At 42.1% G+C, this 25,239-nt stretch overlaps 1 protein-coding gene across 2 annotated transcripts in view; it reads right to left on the bottom strand.

Annotated features, from left to right (window-relative positions):
- HEATR3 (HEAT repeat containing 3) overlaps positions 1–25,239 on the bottom strand; it is a 30,739-nt gene that overhangs the window by 4,079 nt on the left and 1,421 nt on the right. The window contains exons 3-13 of one of the 2 annotated variants that reach the window (XM_019643472.1): positions 24,511–24,598; positions 23,010–23,122; positions 20,456–20,565; positions 18,104–18,244; positions 16,360–16,637; positions 12,566–12,656; positions 12,305–12,462; positions 11,948–12,030; positions 10,911–11,047; positions 5,431–5,519; positions 1,776–1,919 (exon numbers count right to left, since the gene is read on the bottom strand). In XM_019643472.1, coding sequence (XP_019499017.1) covers positions 1,776–1,919; positions 5,431–5,519; positions 10,911–11,047; positions 11,948–12,030; positions 12,305–12,462; positions 12,566–12,656; positions 16,360–16,637; positions 18,104–18,244; positions 20,456–20,565; positions 23,010–23,122; positions 24,511–24,598 — 1,432 coding nt within the window. The remainder of the gene's footprint in view (positions 1–1,775; positions 1,920–5,430; positions 5,520–10,910; positions 11,048–11,947; positions 12,031–12,304; positions 12,463–12,565; positions 12,657–16,359; positions 16,638–18,103; positions 18,245–20,455; positions 20,566–23,009; positions 23,123–24,510; positions 24,599–25,239) is intronic. The other variant, XM_019643476.1, reaches the window with a different exon arrangement.

The following is a 25,239-nucleotide window of genomic DNA, read 5'->3' as shown; positions in this document are numbered from 1 at the left end:
CAGCAGCCGCAGTGAGCGGCCGTCCAGAAGCCGGTGACTGATCTGCCTCGCCCGGGAAGAGCGCAATGATGGTGCCAACTTGGGCCAGTGAAGTAAGTCCTCCACAACTAGACTGAAGAACAAAATGACAGCAACTTGTCCGTTCCCCTTCCCCAATTCCCTAGCACTGTTCCCATCCCCCCCAATTCCCCAATAAAAATCTTTAAAAAAAAAAAAGATTAATCTGACTCTGAATCTAATCTAGCCTTTAGAGCTCCCTTCTAGTTTGCAGGAAATACAGAGACAGGCCAGAAGACCCTAAACCCACACATAACATGCAGACTTCACTCCAATCCTGGTTTAAGCACACTATCTGTAAATAGATATTTTGGGAACTAGAGAAATTTGAATATGGACCAGGTAGCAGACATATTGAGAAGTGACTGTTGTATGTGTAAGGTATGATAATGGTGGTTAAATATGGAATTGCCCATTTTAGGACATGCATACTGAATCAACAGGCGCAAAATACCCAGCAAAGAAACTGCATGAGTACATATGATGGAATACTAATAATTGCTAAATATGCTTGGTGGATATACAAAATTCATTGTACTTTTCTTCATGCTTGAAATGGAATAAATAAAAACATGTTTAAATGTTAAATTATTTTATGCCCAAGAAAAACTTGCTGTTCCTAAAGCAGACCTTGGCAATTAGTGTTAAAGGGTGGGGAAGTGGTTATACACACACACCCATCTGTACACGTGCACACACCCACAGGCACAGGACCACACTCACTTACTCATGTGTCTACATATCAAACCCCCCCAGACTGATGCAGGAGGAATGGGTAAGGGTGGCTGCCTCTCAGAATCAAACTGGGGGACTGGGGTTTAGGTGTGGAAATGAGTCTTCACTATCCATTCTTTTCCACTTTCCTAAATGTTTCGCTATGTGCATGTATCATCTTTGCAAAATAAGGTTCTTAAAACTATCAGTTATCATTGTAAAGTTCTTAGCAGCTAAGAAGTACTTTATAATAACTGGTTTATTTCCCATTAGTCAGTCTCTTCTTTTTTTTTTTAAGTTGAGCCATCCTGCCACCTGTTGGTAGCTCAGCGGCTGCTCAGTGCAGGCTGGGAATCGAACTGCTGTTGCTCAGAGCTCAAACTCTTGAGCGAGCTCTTAACCAACTGAGCCACTCAGTCGGCCCCCATTAGTCAGTAATTCACGCTCCAGCACTTACTAGCAGGATGAAGAGCAATTTTGCCATTACTGTCCTCTGAGTTAACTGGTGACACTGTACCTCTAGCAGTACAGTTCCCGTGCCACTGGGCTGAGACAGAGTGCTGCCAGCGGCTTATGGAGTGGGGTCAGAATGAACTGTGTGGGATTCTGGAAAGCATGCAGTAGCCTGATGTGCTAAGGAAACGGGTGGCGTGTTTCTTCTTCAGGAGGAGAATATAACATGCACACATTTTGTGCATCGGCCATGGCGGAGGCATCGTCGATTTTGAACTTGGCCTTTCATCGAAGACAAGTTTATTTGTGAAAAAGTATCTCTGGAGTGAATTTAAATGAGAAAATGTGACTCTGTTTTTCAAGCCCCTATCTCATTCATGCGGTGAGATCAAGCCAAAGGGTGTATTTTAATATTATGCCTCAGGAATTAACTTCGCAGTCTGATTACTTCTCACGATGTCCACAGACGTTTTAAAAACCCCACACACCAAGTGTGGCTCTTCCCCATCTGGAATTACTTAACATTTCAGGTGGGAAGCAGGTTGTTTTACCTTCAGAGTTTCAAGTGTACCATCTTCTTTGGCGAGGACGCTGCCAGTGATCCCTAAAATACTGACAACGTTTACTCTCACCCCGACGTTACTGCTGTGGATGCCTGCTCTGCACAGCGTCACCAGCTGATCAGGGCTCAGGCACTGTGAAAGAGAAGAGAGCATGACCCGTGTTACACTCAGCCATCTGCACGTGAAACAGGACCGACAGGAATCTCTGCTATAGGCTGCACGGCTTTAAGAGAGACAGACCTTAGCTAAGAAGTTATCACATATTTCTAGGAACTCCCAAATACCACTGGTCATTTTGCACTAAGATGACGCCTGCCCGTGTCACTGTCATTATTCAATCTATCCTGTCGGTCTGCAAAGGGGGCTTCAGTTCCAATTAGTTTCATTTGAAGGAGGCCTTCATTCAGACGTGCACAGCCCAAAGAGATTCTAATTTCTTTTCAACATCGATCATAAGAGATGCTTCGAAAATGTAAAATAGGATCATGTAGCTTTAAGAAAAATTGGCTGAATCGATGCCAGGTAAGAACTCACTCTGAGATGTATGTGTGATGGTAAATTATTAAAGACTGCAAAATTCATTAAATTACACATGCAGTGATATGGTTCATTTTAAGCTAACATGAACCCACGTGGACACAGGCATCGCGAGGGAGTGCCTGTGAGGAGCCGTGCAGTGTGGAGACGAAGGGCTTGGGGTCTGGAGTCTGACGTCCTGGGTTCGAATCCCAGCTCCATCCTCACCACCTGGCAATGCAGTCCCGTTACTGAGCCCCACTGAATCTTCCATTTCCCCATCAGTGACTCGGGGACAATCATCATCACACAGAGTTGCTACGAGGACTAAATAATGCATGTGAAGCACTCACTACATGCTGCTTGTTATTGTACATAAAAATACTGAGCAGTTCTAAATGCCCAAGCTCGTTTCTGAATCACTTGCATTGCTCCTGCCAAATCTAAAGGTAACAACAAATATGCACAGGTTTCTCAGAAAGTACTCTAATGAAAAAACTTCCACAAACTGTGGAATTCTTCGTAGCTAGGACAGGGCTGGTGTGAGAGAAGTGTGTTGCGTGATTACCAGTATGACACCCGAGTGTAAGTTGCCTGATGTGCACGAACCTACGAGGGAAAGCAGCAGACAGGGAAGCAAGGCGGCTGTGCTCCAGGCTGGGTGCTGGCACTTAGCAAATCCAGCTTTTGGTTTCCGCTCCTTGTAAAGCCTTAGAGAGCCAGGGTCCTTCCGGCCCTAAAATTCTATGCTCGTGCCCAATACACAGCCCACCTGAGAATTTACAACCTTAATAGATGTGAATAATTCACCATTAACTGAGCCTGAGCTTCGAGTCATTTCTTTTAAACATCAGACTGACCCCATAAATGACTGCCGAGGGCACCATGGAAAATCAATAGAAACACTTTCTATTCCTATAAACCCTACAGCATAGTGTTTTCTGATTCTCCCAATAGCCATACAGCAGACCAGGCATTACAACCATTCCCATTTCATAGAAACTAAGAGTCAAAAGTTATGTTCTTGGAAAAAACTCTCAAATATACCTCAAAAAAGTTTTTTAGGTAAAGAGTATATATTAGAAGCCAACGGCATGTACTATATTTAACAGTAAAACACCAGACAGCCCCATTAAACTCTGCTGTAGAGGTATGGAGGAAGGCACGACCACTGAAGTGGAATCACACAATATTTATCCTTTTGTGTCTGGTGTATTTCACTTGGCACAATGTCTTCAAGTTTCATCTGTATTGTAGCACTTATGAGAATTTCATTCGTTTTTAAAGCTGAATAATATTCCACTGTATGTGTATACCATATTTTCTCTGAACAAACCTTGTTTCAGTTTTAACTCTAAAACTGTATAAATATTTTGTGTAATTAAAAAATAAAAATTAAAGCAAACAAAAACAACTCTTAAAAAAGAAAAGCTGAAACAGCTGCAGCAAGCTTTATAACAAGAAGTTTTTCAAGCAACTTTAAAACTGAGTTAAGCCGACTATATATAGTCCTGGAGGGATTTTTCCTGAAGACGAGAAGAATTACAATGAAATCTTGCACTGCATTCAGTAGTATTATTGTCAGTAATAATGATGGCATTGCTTTTTTGAAACTATAAATACAATCTGTAGTATAAGCAAATGATAAGTTTAATGTCACTAAGAAGTAAAACTTCCAGCACAAAAAAGATACAATTATAGAATAGAAAGTTACGTAAAAGGCTGTAAAAAACTATTGGGTTCATGTCAAAGAGAGACAGGAGCCAATGTGAAGAGACTCCTACTGTCTAAAGATGACACAATTTTTGCATCAAAAACAATGACTATAATGGAATGAAATACAAATATGTAAAAACCCATGAGTTCACAATGATACTTAAAAAAACAAACAAACAAACAAAAACTTCACTGGTCACTTTTAGAGACTGCTAGAGCACCAACTCATTATTCTGGAAACAGGGTGGAGGGGTGAATCATACACTTATTCTAACTTTTTTGGTAGGAACTTTAGTTCAAAATTACCGAATGATTCAAGAGACAGAAAGTTTTTATTTGTGGAAGAATCACAGCTAAGAAATGTAAAAGGAATGACAAAGTTAGGATATCTCCACTTTGCTACTCCTAATAACTCATGGGTCTGACCACCGTGACTCTGGTCACTATGACCAGTAAGTGAACACACTGATTAATCTTAGCATCACTATTACATCACATTATATAATTTGTGATATAAAAGTAGAAAATATATACAGCACTATGAATTATTCTTGTCCCCCAAAAATCTGATCCTGAGTCTAATTAAAGCTCTCAACCTGGCTGCCAGTTTCCAGGAAATAGGGGCGATAGAGACACATGTTTTAAGCAAGGCCACTGTGATAACCCAGAGAAATCGGCAAACGGGGAAAACTCTACAGGACAAATGACAGTTTCTCCAATGAATAAACTTTATGGAAAAGCGGGGGAGGGCAGGGGAGGTCATAGAGTGAGAGGTTTAAGAATCTGGGACTATATTAAAAACCACTGAACTATACACTTTAAATGGGTGAACTATATAGTGTATAAATTAAATCTCAATAAAGCTGTTAAAAAAATATTTAAGAGACCAAAATATCAACCAAAAGCAATGTGTGGATCTTACTTAGATTCTGATTTGAACAAACCAATTCAAAAAGACATTTTAAGGCAATCAGGAAAAACTGAAGTCAGGCTGCCTGTCAAACGATAATTAAGAAATGGCTGTTAATTTAGAAGCTTGGGGTAATGGTATTAAGTTTTTTAAAGTTCATTTTCTGTCACAGACATAATGAAACATGTAATAAAATATTTGTGGGTGAAATATGTGCTTTGCTTTAAACCACTCCAGGAAGCAAACGCAAAAATGTAGGAGAGAGAAATGACACCAGAGTGACAAGATGTTGACAACTTGTTGACACTCGGCGATGGTTCACGCTGCAGGTTCGTTAAACTCTTATCTTTATTAATAATAAGATACTATTGCCTTTGCTTTTAGGAATGTCTGAACATTTCCTTAATAAAAAGTACAAAATGAAAGTGAGAAGGCAGCTATCACAGACAGAGGTGGATCACCGTGGAGGGTCAGCAGCGCACGCTTGAAAGTTGAACTTACCTGAGAAATGTTCTTGGAGGCCATTGTTTGCAAAAGGGCCCTCAAGGCACCACTTATGGCTTCTAGAAAGTCAACATGCTTAGCAAAATCTAAAACACAAAAGTGAAATATCAATCTTTCCACGACAAGTCATCGTGGAGACAAAGAAACAGAATAAAAACAAAAGCATGTTAAATACAAATACGTGCTATTATAATAAAAGCACTTTTGAGATTGAAGACAAAACTTCTGGTAAACAACAGCCCCCCATGAGCCGTGTACTTGAGTTTGAAACACGACTACAATTGAAATAGTCTTGACCAAGGGGGCTCTATAGACAGTCCTTGACTTCTAGACACTGGATTTTCACTTGACCCCCCACTTTGGCACACGATAAACCTGAGCTGGCTTCTGTAGACTGAATTCAGCTTCTCAAAGATCAGCATCGTGATGCTGAGCAGACCAGGGTGGTCATGTCCCCAATCAGAGTGCTTCCTCACCAACCCAAACCACCACCCAGCCAAGATCTGTCGCTTGTGTGCTGGGCCAGGCCAGAAGGCCTCGATGGTTGTCACTGACCCAACAACAGCAATGAACAAGGATGCTAATTAACACAGGCGAGTTGGCTCCCTAACCTTTTGGTGGGAAGGGAAACGGACTGACTTGCTGTGGTAGATTCTATTTTCCCCAAAGAGCCAGAACGGTATTTCCAATTCAGCATGATCTGCCAGAACCTTGGCACCTCCCATAAAGACGTGGAGTCTATTTCTGCTCCCCTGAAATCTGGGTGGGACTCTGTGACTTCTTCAACCAACAGAACGTAAGTGACAGGCTAGGGCGTAAACGGCAATACGACTTCCACTGACTCCCGTGTGTGCGCTTCTCCTTCGTACTCCTGCCCTCGGGACCCAGCCACCACGTTACAAGGAAGAGGTCACTTGTGGGTTCTGGCTGACAGGCATGTGAGTGAACAATACTCCAGAAGATTCCGGCTCTAATTTTCCAGCAGAGGCCCTAGGCTAGGGCTTCACAACCTCAGCACCACTGACATTCTGGAATGGGTCCTTCTCTGAGCTGTGTATGGGGTCCCCTGTGCACTACAGGATGTGTGGCAGCATCCCTGGCCTCTACCCGATAGGTACCAGCAGCAGCCCAAAAAGTGTCTCCAGACACTGCCAGGTGTCCCCTGGGGGCAAAACTGCCCCTGGTTGAGAACCACTGGCCTAAACATGGTGGAGTAGAGACACACCATCTCCACTGCACCCTAAGTTCCTGACCTACAGAAACCAGGAGAACTGGCACCTGATTATTGTTGTTTTAAGCCATAAAGTTTCAGGGTGATTTGTTATGCAGCAACAGATACCTTGGCTCTCTGCCCTGTGGTACCTGGGGCCCCGATAAAGATCCCAATGCCCCCCTTTTCAGGCTGCCTGTATGAGAGTGAGGCAGCCTCTGCACACACTTGATCCTGCACAAAATGCATTACTGTATTTTGGGGTTCTGCCATATTCAGGTATGTATCATGTATGGAAGGAGGGGTTTCCTGTAAGCATCACAGAATGGACACCGGGAAAGCTTTAGGATCAGAGACGTGGGATGGGATCCTGCCAATGACATCATGTGACCGCTCACTTCATTTTGGTCTCTGTTCAAACGGTCGCTTCCCACACTACCCTGCCTAATGCACCGCACCTCACACCATTCGGCTCTTTCTCCACGGCCGAAATGACCCTAAACCTTTATTCACACAAGAAGGCAAGCCCCAGGAGCACAGCGCCTGTGCCTACCTTGTTCACGCCTGCATCCCTCGGACCTACAGCAGTGGACAGCATACAGTAAGTGTTCAATAAATGCGCACTAAAAGGATGAATGGCCTTGAAGAAGCTCCTTGTCCTTTCCAAACCTCCACTCCCTCACTAGGACGCCGGGATAATAATGCCTAGTTCACAAAACCTCATACCTAACAGGCACTCAAAATCGGCATAAGGTTGTTACTGTGAAACTTTAAGAAGTCACCACACTGGCTCTGAAATGTAAGTTATATACCGCATTTCCCCATGTATAAGACGCTCCCATGTATAAGACGCACCTTAATTTTGGGGCCCGAAACTCGAAAAAAATGTATTACATAAAGTTATTGAACTCAAGTTTTATTCATCATAAAATTCATACAACTCCTCATCACTTGCGGGAAGTGCAAGTAAAAAATCTACAACCACTGTATAATATGTACCCAGTTTTTAGACCCCAAATTTTTCAAAAAAGGGTGTGTCTTATACATGGGGAAATACGGTATTATTCTTGATTAAAGTTGTCAGTGTAGCCCTAGAAATTCATGAATTGCACACAAAACAAGCCATGTTATGAAGAACTAACTCAATACAAACTAGAACACATCTCAGAATCCATTTTTTGCTGTCCTCCAATCTCTGGAAAATAATCCTTACCTTAGATTCAAAACCCTAATCTAAATTCTACTACAGTTTTACATTATGTGTAGTTAACACTTTCCCTAAATTTAGAAAAACATTTGAGCAATTTTTCTTTAATTCACATTTCTGGCCATTTATCCAAATGTGGGAAAGGAATTTCAAACCACCCTGCCTTTCTGACATATTCTCAGTAAAAGGTCAATACACATGGTATTTTCAAAGAAATTAAGTAAATGTCAAGAGAAGTTAAACAAAAGAGGTGATTCAAAACGTCTTTCCCTTCAACAAGTTTGTACGGTATCTAGGAATTTGTAGCATGCTCAAATGTAGGTAATAATCAACCCACAAGTAATCAAGCAGCAAATTGCATTTAGGTGAACTTTTCAGACTGACTTTCAATGTTCTGATATGGACTGGAACATATCCAGGATGTGTGCTACCATCATTATAATGAAAAAGAGCTATATAATTCCCCAAATCTGAGCAAAGAGGGAATCCTCAATGATGTTAGAACCCACGTAATGGAACAAATCATAGACTGACCCAATTCAAAAATACATCATTGCTAAAAATTTCTTGATGTTTTGAAGATCAATATTTTTTTTAATAAAGGAGACACAGATATTAGTGCTTTGAATGCAAAGACCAGATTCTACTAAAAACTCCTCCTTTTATCTCTGATGTCAGCCACAAACATAATGTAACTATTTAGAACTGTATTTTATCATTAAAATTAAAATAAGCCATTTGATCCTCATACATTTAACTCTCAAACATGGTAACACAAATAAGCAGAGAAATTTAGCCCCACTGTCCCTGCAGAATTCTCCAACAGTTCACAATATCCATACAGAACCCACAGGATTACATTATCTAATAAATACCAAATGTTTCAAAGGACTGTTAGAATATCATCTTTCAATATAAGCAATTATCCTTTATCAAAATTTTCATCCTAAGAAACGGTTATGTCAAGAACAGCCATGAAATTGAAATTTATTTACAAATCAGAGTATTTAATTTTATGTCCTCACAATTCAGAAAGCTTCCATTATTTGTCCAAGGCTCAGCTTGGTATGGTTTCCTGTGACCTCTCCAGCTAATGCATGTGTGAGCGTTAGTAACCCTGAACAGCCAGCCGGCCGCACTGGTAGAGACATACCTAAGTGTTTTCTGTGTAGCAGACGCACAGAATGTTTCAAGTGAAATAGACTCTTCCTGCTGGTTGGGGATGGGGCCTGGGGTACCTTGATCGGACTCCTACTGAGATACGGCCCAGAGGCAAGAGATGGCAAGTAGTGCAGACAGGGGTCCCTCGGGTTAGGCAGGGCTTCGGAGCAGCAAGAGGCTTGGGTAGGTCCTGCTGACCTGGAGGTCTGGCTATGGACTCCCTTATTTGGCTCTGCTCCCTGCAGGGAGCCCATGAGATGGGTGGGTGGCAAATTCTGCCTGCTGATGAGAGCCACAAGGCCAGCAAAAGTCAGTTATCCTGTCTCCTGCCCAAACCATCCAGATCTCTCTCTTCTGGGTTTATAGGGCTGAGAGAGAACTACAAAGCTAGTCATCATCTGGCCAGTTCACAATGACCAGCCACCTCTGTACTTTAGAGCTTGCCCAGTCCCGGCTGGTAAGGGGAAGGGCCTGGCACTGGCGGGGCATGACTTTCACGTGATCACACCAGCTAAAGAATGCACAGCCTGAGGTCGCTGGAAAATTACATTGGTTAACTGATGAATGTTACAAGGTGAGTAGAGACAGAACGTAACTATATATGGGTTGCTAAACATTTGCTTAATTTTTAAAAATTAATCTAGAATCTAAAACATCCACCATCTCTCATGAACTTGATAAGAGAGAACAATAGATGTCTAAAAAACTGGGACCAACTCTTTAAACGGATGTTTATACAGAAACGGGTATTTAGTTGAAAGTGACCATATTATGATCTTTTAAGAGTTTTAACTTAATGTTGTACCTGAGAAGGGAAAGTGTTAAACAGTTTACAATGAAAAACAGGAATAACACACTGGCTGTGACATAGTGCAGTTAGATCTTATTTGGCGGGTAGAGTCTAAAGTTAGTGTAGAAAGGAAATACTATGTATCTTCCAGGTTACCCTCAAAACATCCCTAAAAACATTCTGAAAGTGAGGAGTTAAGAGAGAGCAGCACATTCATACACATGCTTGTTGGGTAGAGTAATGTGGGGAATTTTCCTTTACTACATAAAATACCACTACTTTTTCCTCTGTCAGTCTCTGTTTGGTTTGAGCTCCTGCAGCTTAGAGTGACCAAGTTAAATGAGACCCTACTCTTCTACGACTATGAAAATCTGTTAAAAGAGTGAGCATTACACCTTATCCAGGGAGGTCACTTAAAAGGAATAGCTAACTTCCAATGTTATCTGCCTTGGTTTTTGTCTACAAATGAAACCAATCCGTACCAGAGACCTACAAACCGGACATTCAGCTCTTACTAGGCAAAGGCCTCTGAATAAAGGTATGAATTAGAAAAAGGTGCAGAATCGTGTGTGTGGCAGTCTACCATTTGCCTTGAAAACACACACACGTACTTTTACGTTGAGAATGTCCCTGGAAGCATATCCAAGAAGCTGGTAACAGTGACCAGCTCTGGGAGAGGAACTGGGTGGCGTGAGAAAAAGGAGGGCGCTGTCCCCTTTTACACCCTCTAGTAACTTCGAATGCTGTGCCACATGTGTGAGTTACCCAATCAAATGAAACCCAATGGCTTTATGCGGAAGAAGAAACATGAAGAGCAGAGAATTACCCAAATGTGTCAATGAGGCCTAATATTTGATACTTGTGATTCAGCCTTAATTGGCCTGACATAACTAGATGGAAACAATTTTAATAAGAAAGAAGCTATAACCCAGAGACCTGCCTGCACACTGTGTTCTGACTCTGTACCACTGGCAGCTGTTAAGTCCACGACTGTCCGTGTTGGAAAGGTTTGGATGACAAACAACACATAACCACAAAGTCCACGTTCCTGCCCCTTCAAACCTCTGTTCCAGCCGAGCAGTCTTGCACAATGGGGCCTAGATATTTACCTGGCTGAGAGAAGAGCAGCTGTGACAGGTGCTGTGCCAGGGCCTGGAGGGCGGGCGCTCCGCCCAGAGGCTCCACATCCAGGAGGGACACCAGGCTCTGCAGACACACGAGGGCTCTGCACTGGACAGTGCACATTCTGGAAGGAAGGGAGAGAGTGCGGTCTGCTGCTCTGCCAGTGACCCAGCACCACCCAGGGTTAACGTCTCACCTAAGCTTCGGGCTCTGCCAGGACTCTCTGTAAGTGGGGGGTCGGTGGCAGTGAGCCGAGAATCCGAAGGGGAACTGCTAACCCCCAATCGAACTGCCTGATTTCTCAAGCCCTCTGAGGCACAGCTCATTTGTGACTCATAGGGAGTCTGCTTCGGAAAAACTTGGATGCGTGGCAGCATCTACAACGTTAGTTTTCACTGGGAAATAGGACGTGCCCACAGTAAAGCGCTTCAGTGCATGTACAGAGTGTAACAAATAGTGTATAAAGCGAACACCATGCATCCAGGTAAGAAATGGATGCTGCTAGTGCTCTCACGTCCCACCTCCCTGACCCCTAAAGGTCACCACTAACCAGGCTTTGATGATAGACATTTCCTTGCTTTTCTTTATAGGTTTACCACCTATGTATGCATCTCTAAACAAATAGTTTAGTTTTATCTGTTTTTGAACTTTGTGAAAACTGAATCACAGTGTGTATTCTTTTGTGCCTTGCCTTCCTGCTCAATGCTGTTTCATCCATGCTGTGAGTAGCTCTAGTTCAGAGTCTTTTTATTGCTGTATGCATTCTCCTCTAAGATTGTGCCAAGTGTAGTTATCCATTCTGCCACTGATAGACAGCGAGGATGTTTCAAGGCCGGGGCAACTGCGAACCACACTGCTCTGTACATTCTCAGGTCTTAGAGCATGTGGGCACACGTTTCTCTAGGGAATATACACAGGAATAGAAGGCTTGGTCTGGGGTGCAGTCAGCATCTTCCACTGAATGGCCCACTATTTCATATAACAACAACATGACAAACGGTTTCGGAAATAGAGGAGTTCTTACTTTCTAATCAAAGGTTTCCAAGTGGGGCTCTTAGAACATATGTCAACTGCAATGCTGTTGGGAAAGGCAGTTTTCTCAAAAATCTAGATTTAAAAAAGTCAGTAAAGCAAAGGTTAAAGAGTAGAATCATTTCACACGTGATCCCTTTATAAAACCCCAGCGTATCACACTTCTAAGGGAAACGGTAAGGCTTGTTAAACATACCTGCCAGCCCACTTCCAGTCTTGTTCATTCTGTTTGGTTTCCCAGATCTTACCCATTCCCTACAGGGTGAGCTTACTTCTTTTGTATTCAGAATGAGTAGCTTTCTTAAGCCTTTCCCATGCTCCGTAATGGGCCCAGGCTGCAAACGGTTACCTTCTTCGGGATGAGGTAGTTGGTGAGAGCGCTGTGAATCTCATGGGAGAGGCAGAGGGGAGACAGCAGCTGGCCGCTGCCCTCACTGAGGGAATTCTCCATAAACGCATCACTTTCATCACTGCTAGAAAGCTCTTCCCATTCGTCATCGGAGGGATCTGGGTAGAGTGCAAATCACACGTAACTGGAAGAGTTAAGAGAATCCTCGTGGGAGCTGCCTCCTCAGTCCAGGGGGAGAATGAGTGGGAGCTGGTAACAAACCTTCGCTATAGCACATGTTGACGATAACTTCCAGAGCGGTCTGCTGAGCGGTCAGCAATGCTATGGCCTCTCGCAGTTCCTTGTCAGTGGGCTTAAAAAATAAAATAAAACAAAATAAAAAAATCAACCAACCAACACCCGATGTTAAGGAAAAGGGTTCCTCGGGAATTTCCTGTGAAAGTCTGCTGGGTGGTCTTTGCATTTGGGATAGATCATGCAGGGGTGGGGTGGTTAAAAGACAAGACAAAAGGGCTGGCAGCACAAACGAGCATCATGACTCCTCCTGGCACCGGGGAGATGCCGCCATTAACTGGGTTTCCATCTACCTGCACGGCTGTTCTGGGAGGGCTGCTTAGGTCGCTGGAGAGAACAGATAAAGAGTCAGGAATTCTGAACTGAATTCACCCTGAAACTTAACCTAAAGTGTTGAGACGTAGTCAGCATACTAAGATTAAAACGAGAGTTCGTTTCAGACCGCAGGCACCTATACCCGACCAACCTGCTTTCAGGTGCTTAGGTGTCTTCCTGGAAAAGATGCGCTAACAGGAACTACTAACAAACCCTTACACGGCCAATAGAGCGTGGCGGAGGGGCGAAAGGAAAGGCTTGTTTCCTGACTTTCTCTGAAGACTGCGATGGAGCATTTCCTTAACACTGAAGAAAAAGGGGAATTTCTTTTTTCCTCCCTCTGGAAGTAAATACCATGAACTTAACTAATCAATTAACTTTTGTAACATGGGCTGTATAAATTTACATGACCTTAATTCTCAAGTCGCCTATGAAAAGTGAAATAGCTACGCTGATATTCCAAAATAATGCATGTTTTACATTAAAAGCTATATAATGTGTATTTTATTGTAAAAGCTAAAATATGTAATTTTAAATATTGTTAAAGCTAAATAATGTATATTTTATTGTCTGAATGATGGATGCACTACGATTTATTAAGCATTTCACTAGTGTGGACTATTTCAGATTCCTTGGATATTTTATTTCCTCACATTTACTAGGTCAAGGTTAAAAACACAACTATAGACCTGTGACAGACTACTATTTTCCTTTCCACAATGTTTATACTCATTTATAATCCGCCAGCAACTTCCTTGTGGAACAATTTAACTGTAATTCCAAACCATGTTCCTTTTTTTCTTTTAACCATGTTCTTAAAAAAAAAAAAAAGGCAAGTTGCTAATTTAATAGATGTAGCTTAGGAATCCCTCTGTTTTTATTCCTTTTATTGCTGGAAAGAATGAATATAAAAATTAATCCTATTTGCTGTGCATAATATCCAACTAAATAAACATGTATAAGTAAGACAAGCTGTTACTGGGCTCTTCTCCACATAAAACACATGAAGACCTGGCTTTGAAGCACTCCGAAAAGAACTGCCACCTTTTCATATAACTCTCCTGCTCAGACACCTGAGATTTGCTTCAAAATATTCAGTAGGAGGGGAGAGTGGGCGGGGAAACAGATGACATAAAATAGACCCTGATTCAATAACAGACAACTATGGAAGCCAGGCAGGGAGTACTCTACTTTTGCACGTTAAAACAGCAACTTGGGGTTGGTCCTTTTTTTTTTTTACATATTTGCGATTCTAGCTCCTTAAGTTAAATGAAGCGATTAAAGGTTTTGATTCTAAAGGATCCCTGCACAAGCCACTGGGAGCTGACTATGAATGTGTATCCCAGGCACACAGCAGCACGACGCCTGGCACCAGCGTGTCAACCATCCTGTCTATTCAGTTATGTTACTAGACTCCGAAAAGCAAGCTTTTGTTATGAGACAACACTGCATTTTATAAGCACCCAAATCTATTTTTAAATAACACTTAGAGAAGCAAATCTCTAAAGGACAGTTGCACAGCCCTCCTTTTTAACCAGGGGCACTTCATCTTGGGAGACGGGGATCTCAGGCCCCCCTTGCTTTCTTTGCTCCTTGGTGGCAAGTCTGGAGGTGGGGAAACCACTCAGGAGGCCGTCCCTCCGCTCCCAGCAAAGGGGTTCAGACACTTTAGAGTTCCTTGACAGCCCACCTGTAGTTTCCAGTTCTGCTGATAGGAATTCTGGGTAAAACTCGGCGCACCAATCAGGAGAAAGTCAGCGCAACGCGGGTCACCGCACGAGCTCCAGCCCTGATCTGCGGCATCCTGACGCCGCACATGTGGGTGTGAAGCCCCGTACACCCCAGGTCTAGAGCCTGCCCTTCCTGTGACAGCAGGAGAGATGCTGCTAGGGCTTTTTACAAACACCCTTCGGGGAGGACAAGGTGCACAGCTGTTTTTGTCATGCTTTGCTGATTGTTAAATTCTACTCAACTGACTCGGGTGCACAAGTGGGACAAGGAGTAAATTTGGGGTTCAGATACGTGCCGCCTGCATCAAAAGGGGGTGTGCTACGATTTTTATGCCACTTTATGATTTGAAAGCAACTCAAGGGCAGTCTGGCCTTTTTGTAGTCGGCCCAGCACGTCTCACAACGCTGTGCCTAACAGCTATTCACCAGGGTTGGCAAAGTCGTTCTAACTACAACATTTTGATTCCCTTAAAACACCAGCAATTTGCGCTTTACGAGGCTCCGTGAATGCAAGAAAGTAGTCTACTGACATATTTGTTTTCAAGTATATTCCATTTAAAGAATTCTTATTGGGCATAAACTTATCAAACCTCTAAGACGCTGACGTAAGACAATTCTTAGTTTCAGTTCATTTTCTAGGACTAAGGACAGGCCACGTCTGAAGCTGTGAAAGCAGCATTCTTCCAGTTCATCATCTGTCTTCCGAATGACGTCAGCAGCCTCCTGACTGGTCTTCCTGCTCCAGCCCCCTAACAACACTAACTGGCTTTCACCATGCTGCCTCCTGCCCACCTTTAAAACAGCTCAGGTGTTCTGTCCAAAAAACCTTTTCCTTCCCTCTCCCATCAGCGCCAAGTCAGGTGTGCCTTCCCTTAGACATCTGCACAGCCTTTCCACAGTTCTTACCACAGGCATTATAATAAATTATAATTATGTACTATTCCTCCCAAGATGGAAAAGGTCTCCAAATGCAAGAAATAAGTCTTAATCAGAGCATGTGGCACGGGTGCTGGGCACACAGCAGGAGCACAGCATAAAGCCCCACCCCCAGTCCCGCCTGGTTTCCTGACCACTTGCTCTCCTCTGTGGGGAGGCGTTTCCCCAAGTGCAGCTCCACTCCATTGACTCAGCTGCGATGTCTCCTGCACCCAAGATTGCTCACCCTCACCCCAACGTCACATCCACTGGCATGAGCATGCCACGAGCACCCAGTCTGCAAAAACTATAACCCATCCCTGGCTCACGATCACCAAACCTCCTCTGCACAGCAGTCGTGGGTTAGTGGAAGCGTGGCTTGCTACTTTGGTAAGGCTAAATACTAAAATAAGAGAGACAAGGATGCAAGGGACAATCCAAGCAACGTAAAAATCCCTTTGGTTTGAAGACAGTCTGGAAGGCAGTGTGTAAATAAAGTGGGGAAACCAAAAAGCTAGGAAGATGACCGCATGTTGCAAAAGTGTTGCAAAAGTTTGGTCTAGCCCATGTTTGAATCATTTGTATATAAAAGTTTCTTTTTAGACAGGAGACTCTTTTTCCCCCCTTTGGGAATAGATTTCTAATGTTATGAGAGTTAATGGGAAAAGATGACTGATTTTTATTGAAATTCACTTTATAATTAATTTTGCTGTAACATTTTTTTCTACAAAGCTCAGGAAACCTATTGAAAGGAAATAGCAGTATTAATTAATCCATGTTTGAAAGTGTGACCTGACTTACTGGAAGTAAATCCGAAGTGAAAGTTTTCCTCCTGGCTTTTCTCTTATAAGGCATTTCTTCCATTTCATCATCTTCGATCAAATCATGACCATTAGCATTCGCTAATATTTCCTCAGTCTCTGCAGTGGTTTTTAACCTTTGCGTTTCGGCCTCCTTCATTTGAATAACCGTTTCACCAGCATCCACTTCCAAAACCTCAGATAAGATCTTTAGTATGGCATTTATGATTTCTGCCTGACTCTTGCATGGAATAATGTCTTTTAGATTCCAAACTGTGCCTGGGGGGAAAAATGAGCATAAGGACAAAGGAATCGCCTGTGAAATCTTTTATTATATACAGTTTCCAGAAACAAGACCGGTTCTTTAGGCTCAGGTATAATTTCAAAAAACCACGATCCCCTGCCTCCTGCCTTTGTTCAGTTTTTATTAAATGCCAAAAAGCTCTGCACAGAAGCAGCGCTCTGTATTACAGTCCTTCACAATCACCTCCCTTCACTGGCACACAAGGCCACATAACAACAGATCAAGACAGCACTGATCCAGTTTCTCTGAAAACGAAAATGAAGTTGCCTCGCTTTCTTTCATCTTAACCTGAGCTGCTCTCCGAAGCAGCTTCTTATATTCCAAGAGTGGAATGGAATGTACTAAAATTCCAAAGTCTCACGGACAAACCGGACTGCAGGTTCTTGTTTTTTTGCTTATCAAAATGTATTAGGAGGTACCATTGAGTGGATAAAAGTGACTGTTAAAATAAAAATGCTTCCTGGGTATATATACCAAGAGAATTGAAAGCAGGGCCTCAAACAGGTATTTTGTACACCCACATTCACAGAGGCATTACTCCATAGCCAAACGGCGGAAGCAACCCAAGTGCCCACCCACGGATGAATGGATCAACCAAATGTGGTGTAGCCACACAGTGGAATATTACTCAGCCTTAAAAAGGAAGGAAACTCTGACACGTGCTACAACATGGATGATCTTTGAGGACATTATGCTGAGTGAAATTTCAAAGCCAGTCGCACACACACACATGAAAAACCACCACTATATGATTCCATTTACATGAGGCACCTAGAGTCGCCAGAAAGTAGAATGGTGGAGGGCCGGAAAGAGGAGGAAATGGGGAGTTGCTGAACGTGCACACAATTTCAGTTTTGCAAGATGAAAAGAATTCTGGAGACTGGTTGCACAACAGTGTGAATAAACGTAACACTACTGAGTGTACACTCAGAAGTGATTAGATGGTAAACTTTATGTTACATGTATTTTACCACTAAAAAAAAAAACCCACCTCTCAAGATACATTACCTCTGCCAGGCCAAAGGGCAAGAGGAAAATATACACAGAAACTGTATAAATTACCAACTGCTCAACAGATGGTCACGTGATTTCTTATTTTTGTATTTAGAAATTCTGGGGAGAAAAGAGTCGGCGGAGATCTTAGAGAAGTGAGTGGTCGTGTCTCGGATGCCCAGTGAATTTCTGAGGTCACTGGTTAATTGGGGCATCCTGACAATCGCATTTCTTTACCAGACAACAGTAGTTTGTTAAATTAAAAACAAACCTATTCTAGAAGGCTTCCCAACTACGCACAACCGCTTGAATTCAGGGTCCCCACTTATCACAATTTTTAGAACAGACATAAGCACAAAAGGCCCTGATTGGTGGAAAAATGGGATGTTGGCCCCTAGCTCTACTCACTGCAAGTTACTAAAAAAGCACACAAATGGCTAAACTTTACCTGCCACCAATGTCTTTAACAGAACATATTCCATGGAACTGCCAGGAGAAAGCATCACTGATTCTAGCACGTGCAGTGCTGGGGCACTGAAAGATTTCAGCAGCTCTACGTTATCTTCGGTCACAGTCTGCAAACAATATGCTATAAAGACAAAAATGAAATACTTAGAAATGATGACTTCTGCTAGGATAACTGAAACCAACATTATTCATCAAAAAACATTTGCATCTGTTTACAACTTCTTTGGACCCAGGTAGCTTTCGTAGGATACTGTATATATATATATGCAGTATATACGATGGCACATGCAAATGAGGGTTCTCAAACTATCCATGCTGTAAAAGACCTTCCTTTCTTTTCTTTTTCTTAATTTCCAATTAGAAATTAGAATTAGACTTTTATAAAATACAATTGAAGAGGTTTTTAAATGTCATGACAATGTGGAGTTACTAGGAACATCAATAAAGGCTTCTTCTCAATTATTCGTCATGGGCCAGCAGCAAACAGCCTGTGGACCAAACACCAGTCCCACGGCCAAGACTCTTAGAGAAGCTCTGTTGTCAAGAACAAGCCCTGGGTTTGGGGACAGTCTGGCTTCCTTTACATTCATCATGACCTTAAAAGTTGCGGTTATTTCTGATGAAGCAACATTTCTTTAAGAACAAAAGGATTTTACATAAGAATATGAACAAATTAAGAGATGGGTAAAATATTAATAGACATATGATCCATTTAACTCCTCCCCTACATTAAAACAAGACAATGGATTACAACTTGCACATTAAAAATAATTAACTGAAAGTATCGAAACTTCTGGGATTGCATGAAACGTTTTGACAGAAGAGATCTCTGAAGCAGTTTAAAAGAGGAAGCAAGCCCTCATGTGTTTTCTTTGAGGTACTATATTCCATACAAATCCATTTCTTTCCAGGTCTAAAAATCACACCCATCCAAATTAGTCAAAATACATGATCTAGTTTGGTTCCCAAAATCCATGTGTATACAAATCCATATATATGCATGTATGTTCATATACATATATCCAAATGTAATATTTTTCTCATTAAGAGACTAATTAAATTCACTTTGGCCAAAAGCCACAATAAGTTATGCCTGCTGCCATAAAGACAATACAAGTTCGAAGAAAGCTATATTAATAGATAGGATGGAATCTCAGAAGCCCACTTAACTATATGCAAGCCTTGCTTGATTTTCAAAAGTAATGTGACATTTATTTAAAAACTCATGAACCTAGCTAAATGCAGAACAAAAACTATTATACAATTCAAAATTATTCTGATCCATTTTTTAAAAGTTCATTAGAGAAAAAAACTAAAAAAAAAAAAATCTCTGACTATAAAGGCAAAAAGATAGAAGTGAAATTTTTCTTTTAAAAGCTATGAACTAACTTTCCTGAAATTCTTATTGTAATAAAAACTGTCCTCTGAGACGAAAAGTCACCTACTAATTTCCTAGTTTAACTGTTTACAGAAATCCACATTTACTCACGAATATCCCCTCTGCCAAAGATTCCATTTTGAGAAACTAATTTTTGTATTTTTCCCAGTAGTATTTATTCCACTTTTTTTTTTTCCTATTCTGTTGTTTTAAAAGTACCCATTATTGCCAAGAGAAGCATCAGTAAGGGGAATACACTTCAGGAAGGGGACTACTACAGTAATGAGTTCAAGTAAGGAGGAATGCATAAATGAAGGGACAGCGGATGCCTGCCATTCTGATAGGTAGAAAAGAAAAGCTTTTCACCCATTATTCCTCCACTCTACCCCAAAGTTCTGTTGAGCCACCCACCCTCCAGTGTCTGCCTCCTGCCCCTGCGGAGTGAGGACCCCAGGCTCTCTAACCGCATGTGCAGAAGCTGAAGCTGCCAGCCTTTCCTTGTCTCACAGAAGGGAAACAGGCCTACCTGAACTTTCACTGATGTTCCCCTCTCAAAAAAGGCCCAGGTTATCAGCTTTCTGCTCAAAGTAAGAGAGATGGTACAAGACCTTTAAATGAGTCTAGGTGCCAGTTAACCAGCCCGGAAGCCTGGTATAATAACTGTGGGTTACGATTTCTCAGGAAACGGGAGACGAAAGCTCAAGAATTAGCAAAGCCTTCTGAGAAGAAGCCTTATGTTCACATCACTACCTTCCTCCCTTTCTGAGTGAAGAGCAGGAAAACTGTGCAAGTATTAATGACAGAGTCTAAAAGATTCAGAACAGAATTCAGCTATGCATTTATATACAATGAGAAAAAAAAATCACTCCTGTAGAATAAACATGCTATGTCTGAATAAAGATTTTTGAATAAGACCACACATACTTAATATAGCATCACCTTTTCTTCACTTACCTACTGAAATAGCCAGGTCAACATTGGTGGGAAACTTACTTAAATACTTTAATACAATCTCCAAACATCCTTCTTTGTTGAATATAGATACTGCTCTACTACTGCATTCACTAAATTGAAGGGGGACAAAAAGTTTTACTATTCACATGTTAACATTAAGAAATCAACCACAGACATACATGAAAAAATAAATTAGGCTTTATAAAAGAACCAAAGAGGGCCGGCCGAGTGGCGCGATGGTTAAGAACTGGCTTGGGACACCAGAGGGCCCCGGTTCGGATCCCACATATGAGGGCCAGTGACACTGCCCTCCATAGCTAAGATGCTGAACAACAGCTCAACCTGGAGCTGGGCTGCCATGAGTCGCTGGTGACGGCGTAGGCTGCAGCCCCTGTGGCAGTGGGTTGCCATGGGCTACTGTGTGTAGCCAGCAGCCAGCGTGAGCGGCCAGCAGCCGCAGTGAGCGGCCGTCCAGAAGCCAGTGACTGATCTGCCTCGCCCGGGAAGAGCGCAATGATGGTGCCAACTTGGGCTAGTGAAGCAACATCCTCCACAACTAGACTAAAGAACAAAATGACAGCAACTTGTCTGTTCCCCTCTCCCCAATTCCCCAGCACTGTTCCTATCCCCCCAATTCCCCAATAAAAATCTTAAAAAAAAAAAGAACCAAAGAAGTGGAGTCAAATACCCACCATTTTTATAGATGAAGAAACCAATGCCCATTTATATTCAACGTACATGAACACAACTGGCTATCTGTGTTTTTATTTTTGTATCACAGTAGAATCTTTTAGCCCAGCTCTTTACCTGCACCCAGTTTCCTTATAAGAGGTTAGAGCTGGAAGAGATCTTAGAAATCATTTACTTCATCTCTTCATTTCATAGATGAAGAAACCCAGGCCCCCCAAAATGAAGTGATCTGTCTAAAGGTCAAACATTTTGTTAGTGGTGGTTCCCTGGGTCCAGCCTACTGCTTTTTCCACTGTACCCCAGTAATGATAAGTTAAAGTGAGGATAAAAGGCCGCTACACTTATCACACAAAAGGCACAAATTTTAAAGAAAGATTAAATTTTATTCATTCCTTCAAGACTGCTATTATAATTTCAACAGGCAGAATTTGCAGTCTGCAACAGAGAAATTACTATGATAAATATTTTTGAAATGACACTACCTTTTAATAAAAGAATCAGAATTAATGTTATTAATGTTATCACTATTAATAATAAGCATGCACACGAAATATAGGGTAAGCAGAGCTAATTACAATAATTTTTATCCTAGAATTTTGTCTAGAATTTTTATTCTAGACAAAAGCGTTCCTCCACACACACTACATACATACACGACACACTAATAGCTAACAGAGCTAAATTATTAAATTCAATCCTTTACCTAAAGATAAACTGTTTCCACGTATCCTTTATCTAAACTATTTCTAGATAGCTAGCTACTGTAACACTGCTATGAGCCTACCATCAGGAAGCCCACAGTAACATCGGGTGCAGTCAGGAAGGTAAGACATTCAAGTGTTAAGATCATTTAAAATATATGCATATGTAAATATAATTTAAAATATAAATTACAAAACAAAAATGCTAAGAGCTCTGATAATTGGAAATGGTATAGGTAGGGCTCACAGGCATTAGGGAAGAGATCGCTGTGGAGCACTTTTCCAGGCTCTTTCCAAACAAATTTTTAGAAAATTTCCAAGTTCAACAATTTATGTAAGTTCAAGTTATCTGGTGCACAGAAAAACAGCAGCCACCAGCTTGCTCAAATGCCATTTCCCCAAATCTGACGTCTCCCATTTCCCCGGTGGAACAATCCACTCGTTTAAAATGAGATCATAGGCAAGTTTGGATGGTAACGTAGGCAGCTTTTCAGATCCAGTTTGAGCTTGTACTCTAAGAAATAGCTGTGCTTTTAGGTCAGAAGCTATAATTGCTGCTGATTAGAAGGAACGATGACAGAATCTTGCTAGAAATGTGAAACATAAAACGGGGTAGGAAAAAAACAACTCCAGATTGTATTTCTAGACATCGCCATTCCTAACCACAAGTCCACTCCACCCCACCAGGCCACAGTCACGGAACAGAGCATGGCCTCCCCCGACTGGGCCAAAGGAGCTCTTCCCTGTCAAACGGCTACGCCAGGGTGGAGGACCAGCCATGGCCTGCGGTCCCTGTCTCATGCCCGATGCCAGACCAAGGCAGCTGTTACACTGGCTGGCTTTAAGGCAACTGTGGCTTAAGGTACGTGGGCGGTGGGAATGGGTGCGCAGTACGTGCCAATGACCGTGATACCTTCTCATTACTGTCAGTAGCAGTGACTAGAGAGAAGGGATGTGAAGCAGAAAAAGATGTAGCGATGAGATGAGAAGGGAAGCCGGGAAGAGGGCTGATCTTAGATCACTTGACATTACCTCCTACCAAGCAAGCACTAACATCACAGGTTTCCAGGCCCACCAAGAACAGAAATTCATCTGCGGTTTAACAGAAAGAGCCGCAGCCTGAGTAGCAGTATGGCGCAGGCTGTGCCTGGAAAGCATCTTACCATATATTCCACAGCACATTCATGGCCTCATTGGCTATGTTCTCAATAGAATTTCTGTTCTGATCTTTTTTTTCCTGTGGAGACATCTCATTTGAATCCAGCCCAGCGCAACACTGCAACCAAACAGCATGATTAGCACCCTGGTCCAAAAGAATAATTAAACAAAAAGGCTAATGATAGTGAAGAATCACAAAAAAATAAACATCAGAAATTATAGTGGTTAACAAGCCCATCAAATTCCCAGAAGCAGTCCAGTTTCCACAACGCTGTTCCCGTTTGGCAAGAAATACAGGCAAGAAAGGTTCACAAGTCACTGTACAAACTGGATATAAAGCATTTCACATTTGAAATGAAAATGTAAAATCAACACAAAGCATTTTTTCTAATGTGATAAAGATAGTAAACAATGCAAAGAAAGGTAAGTAAGAGCTAACATCTACATGGAACCTTCTACGAGCAAGGCCCTATTCTAAGCACTTTACATACGAGTACATTAAGTCATTTAATTCTTACCACAAACCTATGAAGGAGATGAACTATTATCCCCAGCCTCCTGCTACAAACAGGAGACAGGTACAGAAGCTTGCTGAAGGTGCAGCTTACTATATGGTGAAGCTGGGCATTCCGCCTCCACGCCTGGTGCTCCGAACCACTCTGCAGCACTGCCCCTCCAGTGTAATCCACAGCAACCCCTAACAGGGCTTCTCATCTCGGTACTGTTGACATTTTGGACCGGATGATTCTTTGTGGTGGGAGGCTGTTGTGTGCACCGTAGAGTGTTTAGCAGCATCCTTGGCCTCTACCCACTACGTTCAGTAGCAACCCCTACCCGCAAGGTGTGACAATCAAACACGATGGCTCCAGACATTGCCAAATGCCCCCTCCGGGGCAAATCACCCCTAGTAGAAATACTGCTTTAAAGGGAACAAGGCTGATGCCTCTTATCAAAACTGGAATATTCTTATATGACCTTCATGCAGTGAAAATGACACATCAATACAGAACAGTGAGGCACGCCGGGGAGAATCCTTAGTCCCGCAACTACATCATGCAATAAAGCTGGCACATTAAATTTGGGAACTTAACGTCATCTTCAAGGCAAATTCCTAATTCCTGTGCTTCAGCTTACAGATGCCAAATAGGACTCCTGTAAGGATTTAACAATACATGACACAAAACAGCACCTGGCACACAAACAAGCAATCGCTAATACTAATTATTTTTATTGTGTGAAGTTTAAAGTCTACAGGAGTCAGTCTATAGTTTTAGGAAGATCTTTTCCAACTAGAATATAAAAAAGGTAGTGGAGACTGGCATCAACGATGAGAGATCAGTGTTTCCAGAAAAATAAAATTTCCATAAGATGTTTTGAGGGAAGACAAAATAATTAACACCAAAGTACTAACAAAATAAATAAATAAATAAATAAAATCTAAGTTTGGATACTAAAAGCTACATTAAAAAAAATAAAAACCATCAGGATACTTTATAAACCGCATACCTCTTTTAGAAGAGCGACCAGAGGAGTCATGATATCCTTAGTCACCATGTCATCACAAACTTCAAAACCTCCACAAGCACTGAGATTTCTACACAAGAAGTTTAAAACGTGTTACTTTCAGATCACATGTCACAAAACACTAGTAAGCTCTCAAATTCATTTCTGTATCTAACCATACTTAAGGTTTCCCAGATGACATTGCTTATTATTTTGATACGATGCTGCAGAAGCGACCCATCGGTGCCCACCTGTTCTGCTCCTTGTTGTACACGATGTAAACAAATGACTTAGTCACGTAACAACTCAGTCTGAGACAGGACACAGGTACGTGCCTGTAGGGAAGGGAGAGGGGAGAAGACTTTCCCCATTTAGTGTGAATAAATCGCAGCCTAATCTTATGTGAAGGGACCTTTTCTTGGAATCCCGGCGTCAAGGGCGGCAAGGGCGAGGCTACTGAGAATGGCATCCCCTGAAGCAACCCTGACTTGCTAAGTCAATGAATGAAACATATAGTACATACAGAGACAGCTATGAGAACCACAAATATTAACTTCTGCGCTTGCCCCCTCTACAGTCCATTCTCTGCACAGCCACCAGAGTGGCATTTTGAGAGGTAAATGAGATCATGTCACTCCTGCTGAGAATAGGTCCCTGAGCCCTGCACCGCCGCCAAGTCCTTCTCCATCTCTCCAGCCTCGTCTCCCATAATACCCCCCTCCCTACCTCCTC

Source organism: Hipposideros armiger, unplaced genomic scaffold (genome assembly GCF_001890085.2).
Source record: "Hipposideros armiger isolate ML-2016 unplaced genomic scaffold, ASM189008v1 scaffold_4, whole genome shotgun sequence".
Taxonomy (NCBI): domain Eukaryota; kingdom Metazoa; phylum Chordata; class Mammalia; order Chiroptera; family Hipposideridae; genus Hipposideros; species Hipposideros armiger.
Note: the sequence above shows the minus strand (reverse complement) of the source record. Positions and strands in the feature narration are given on the sequence as shown.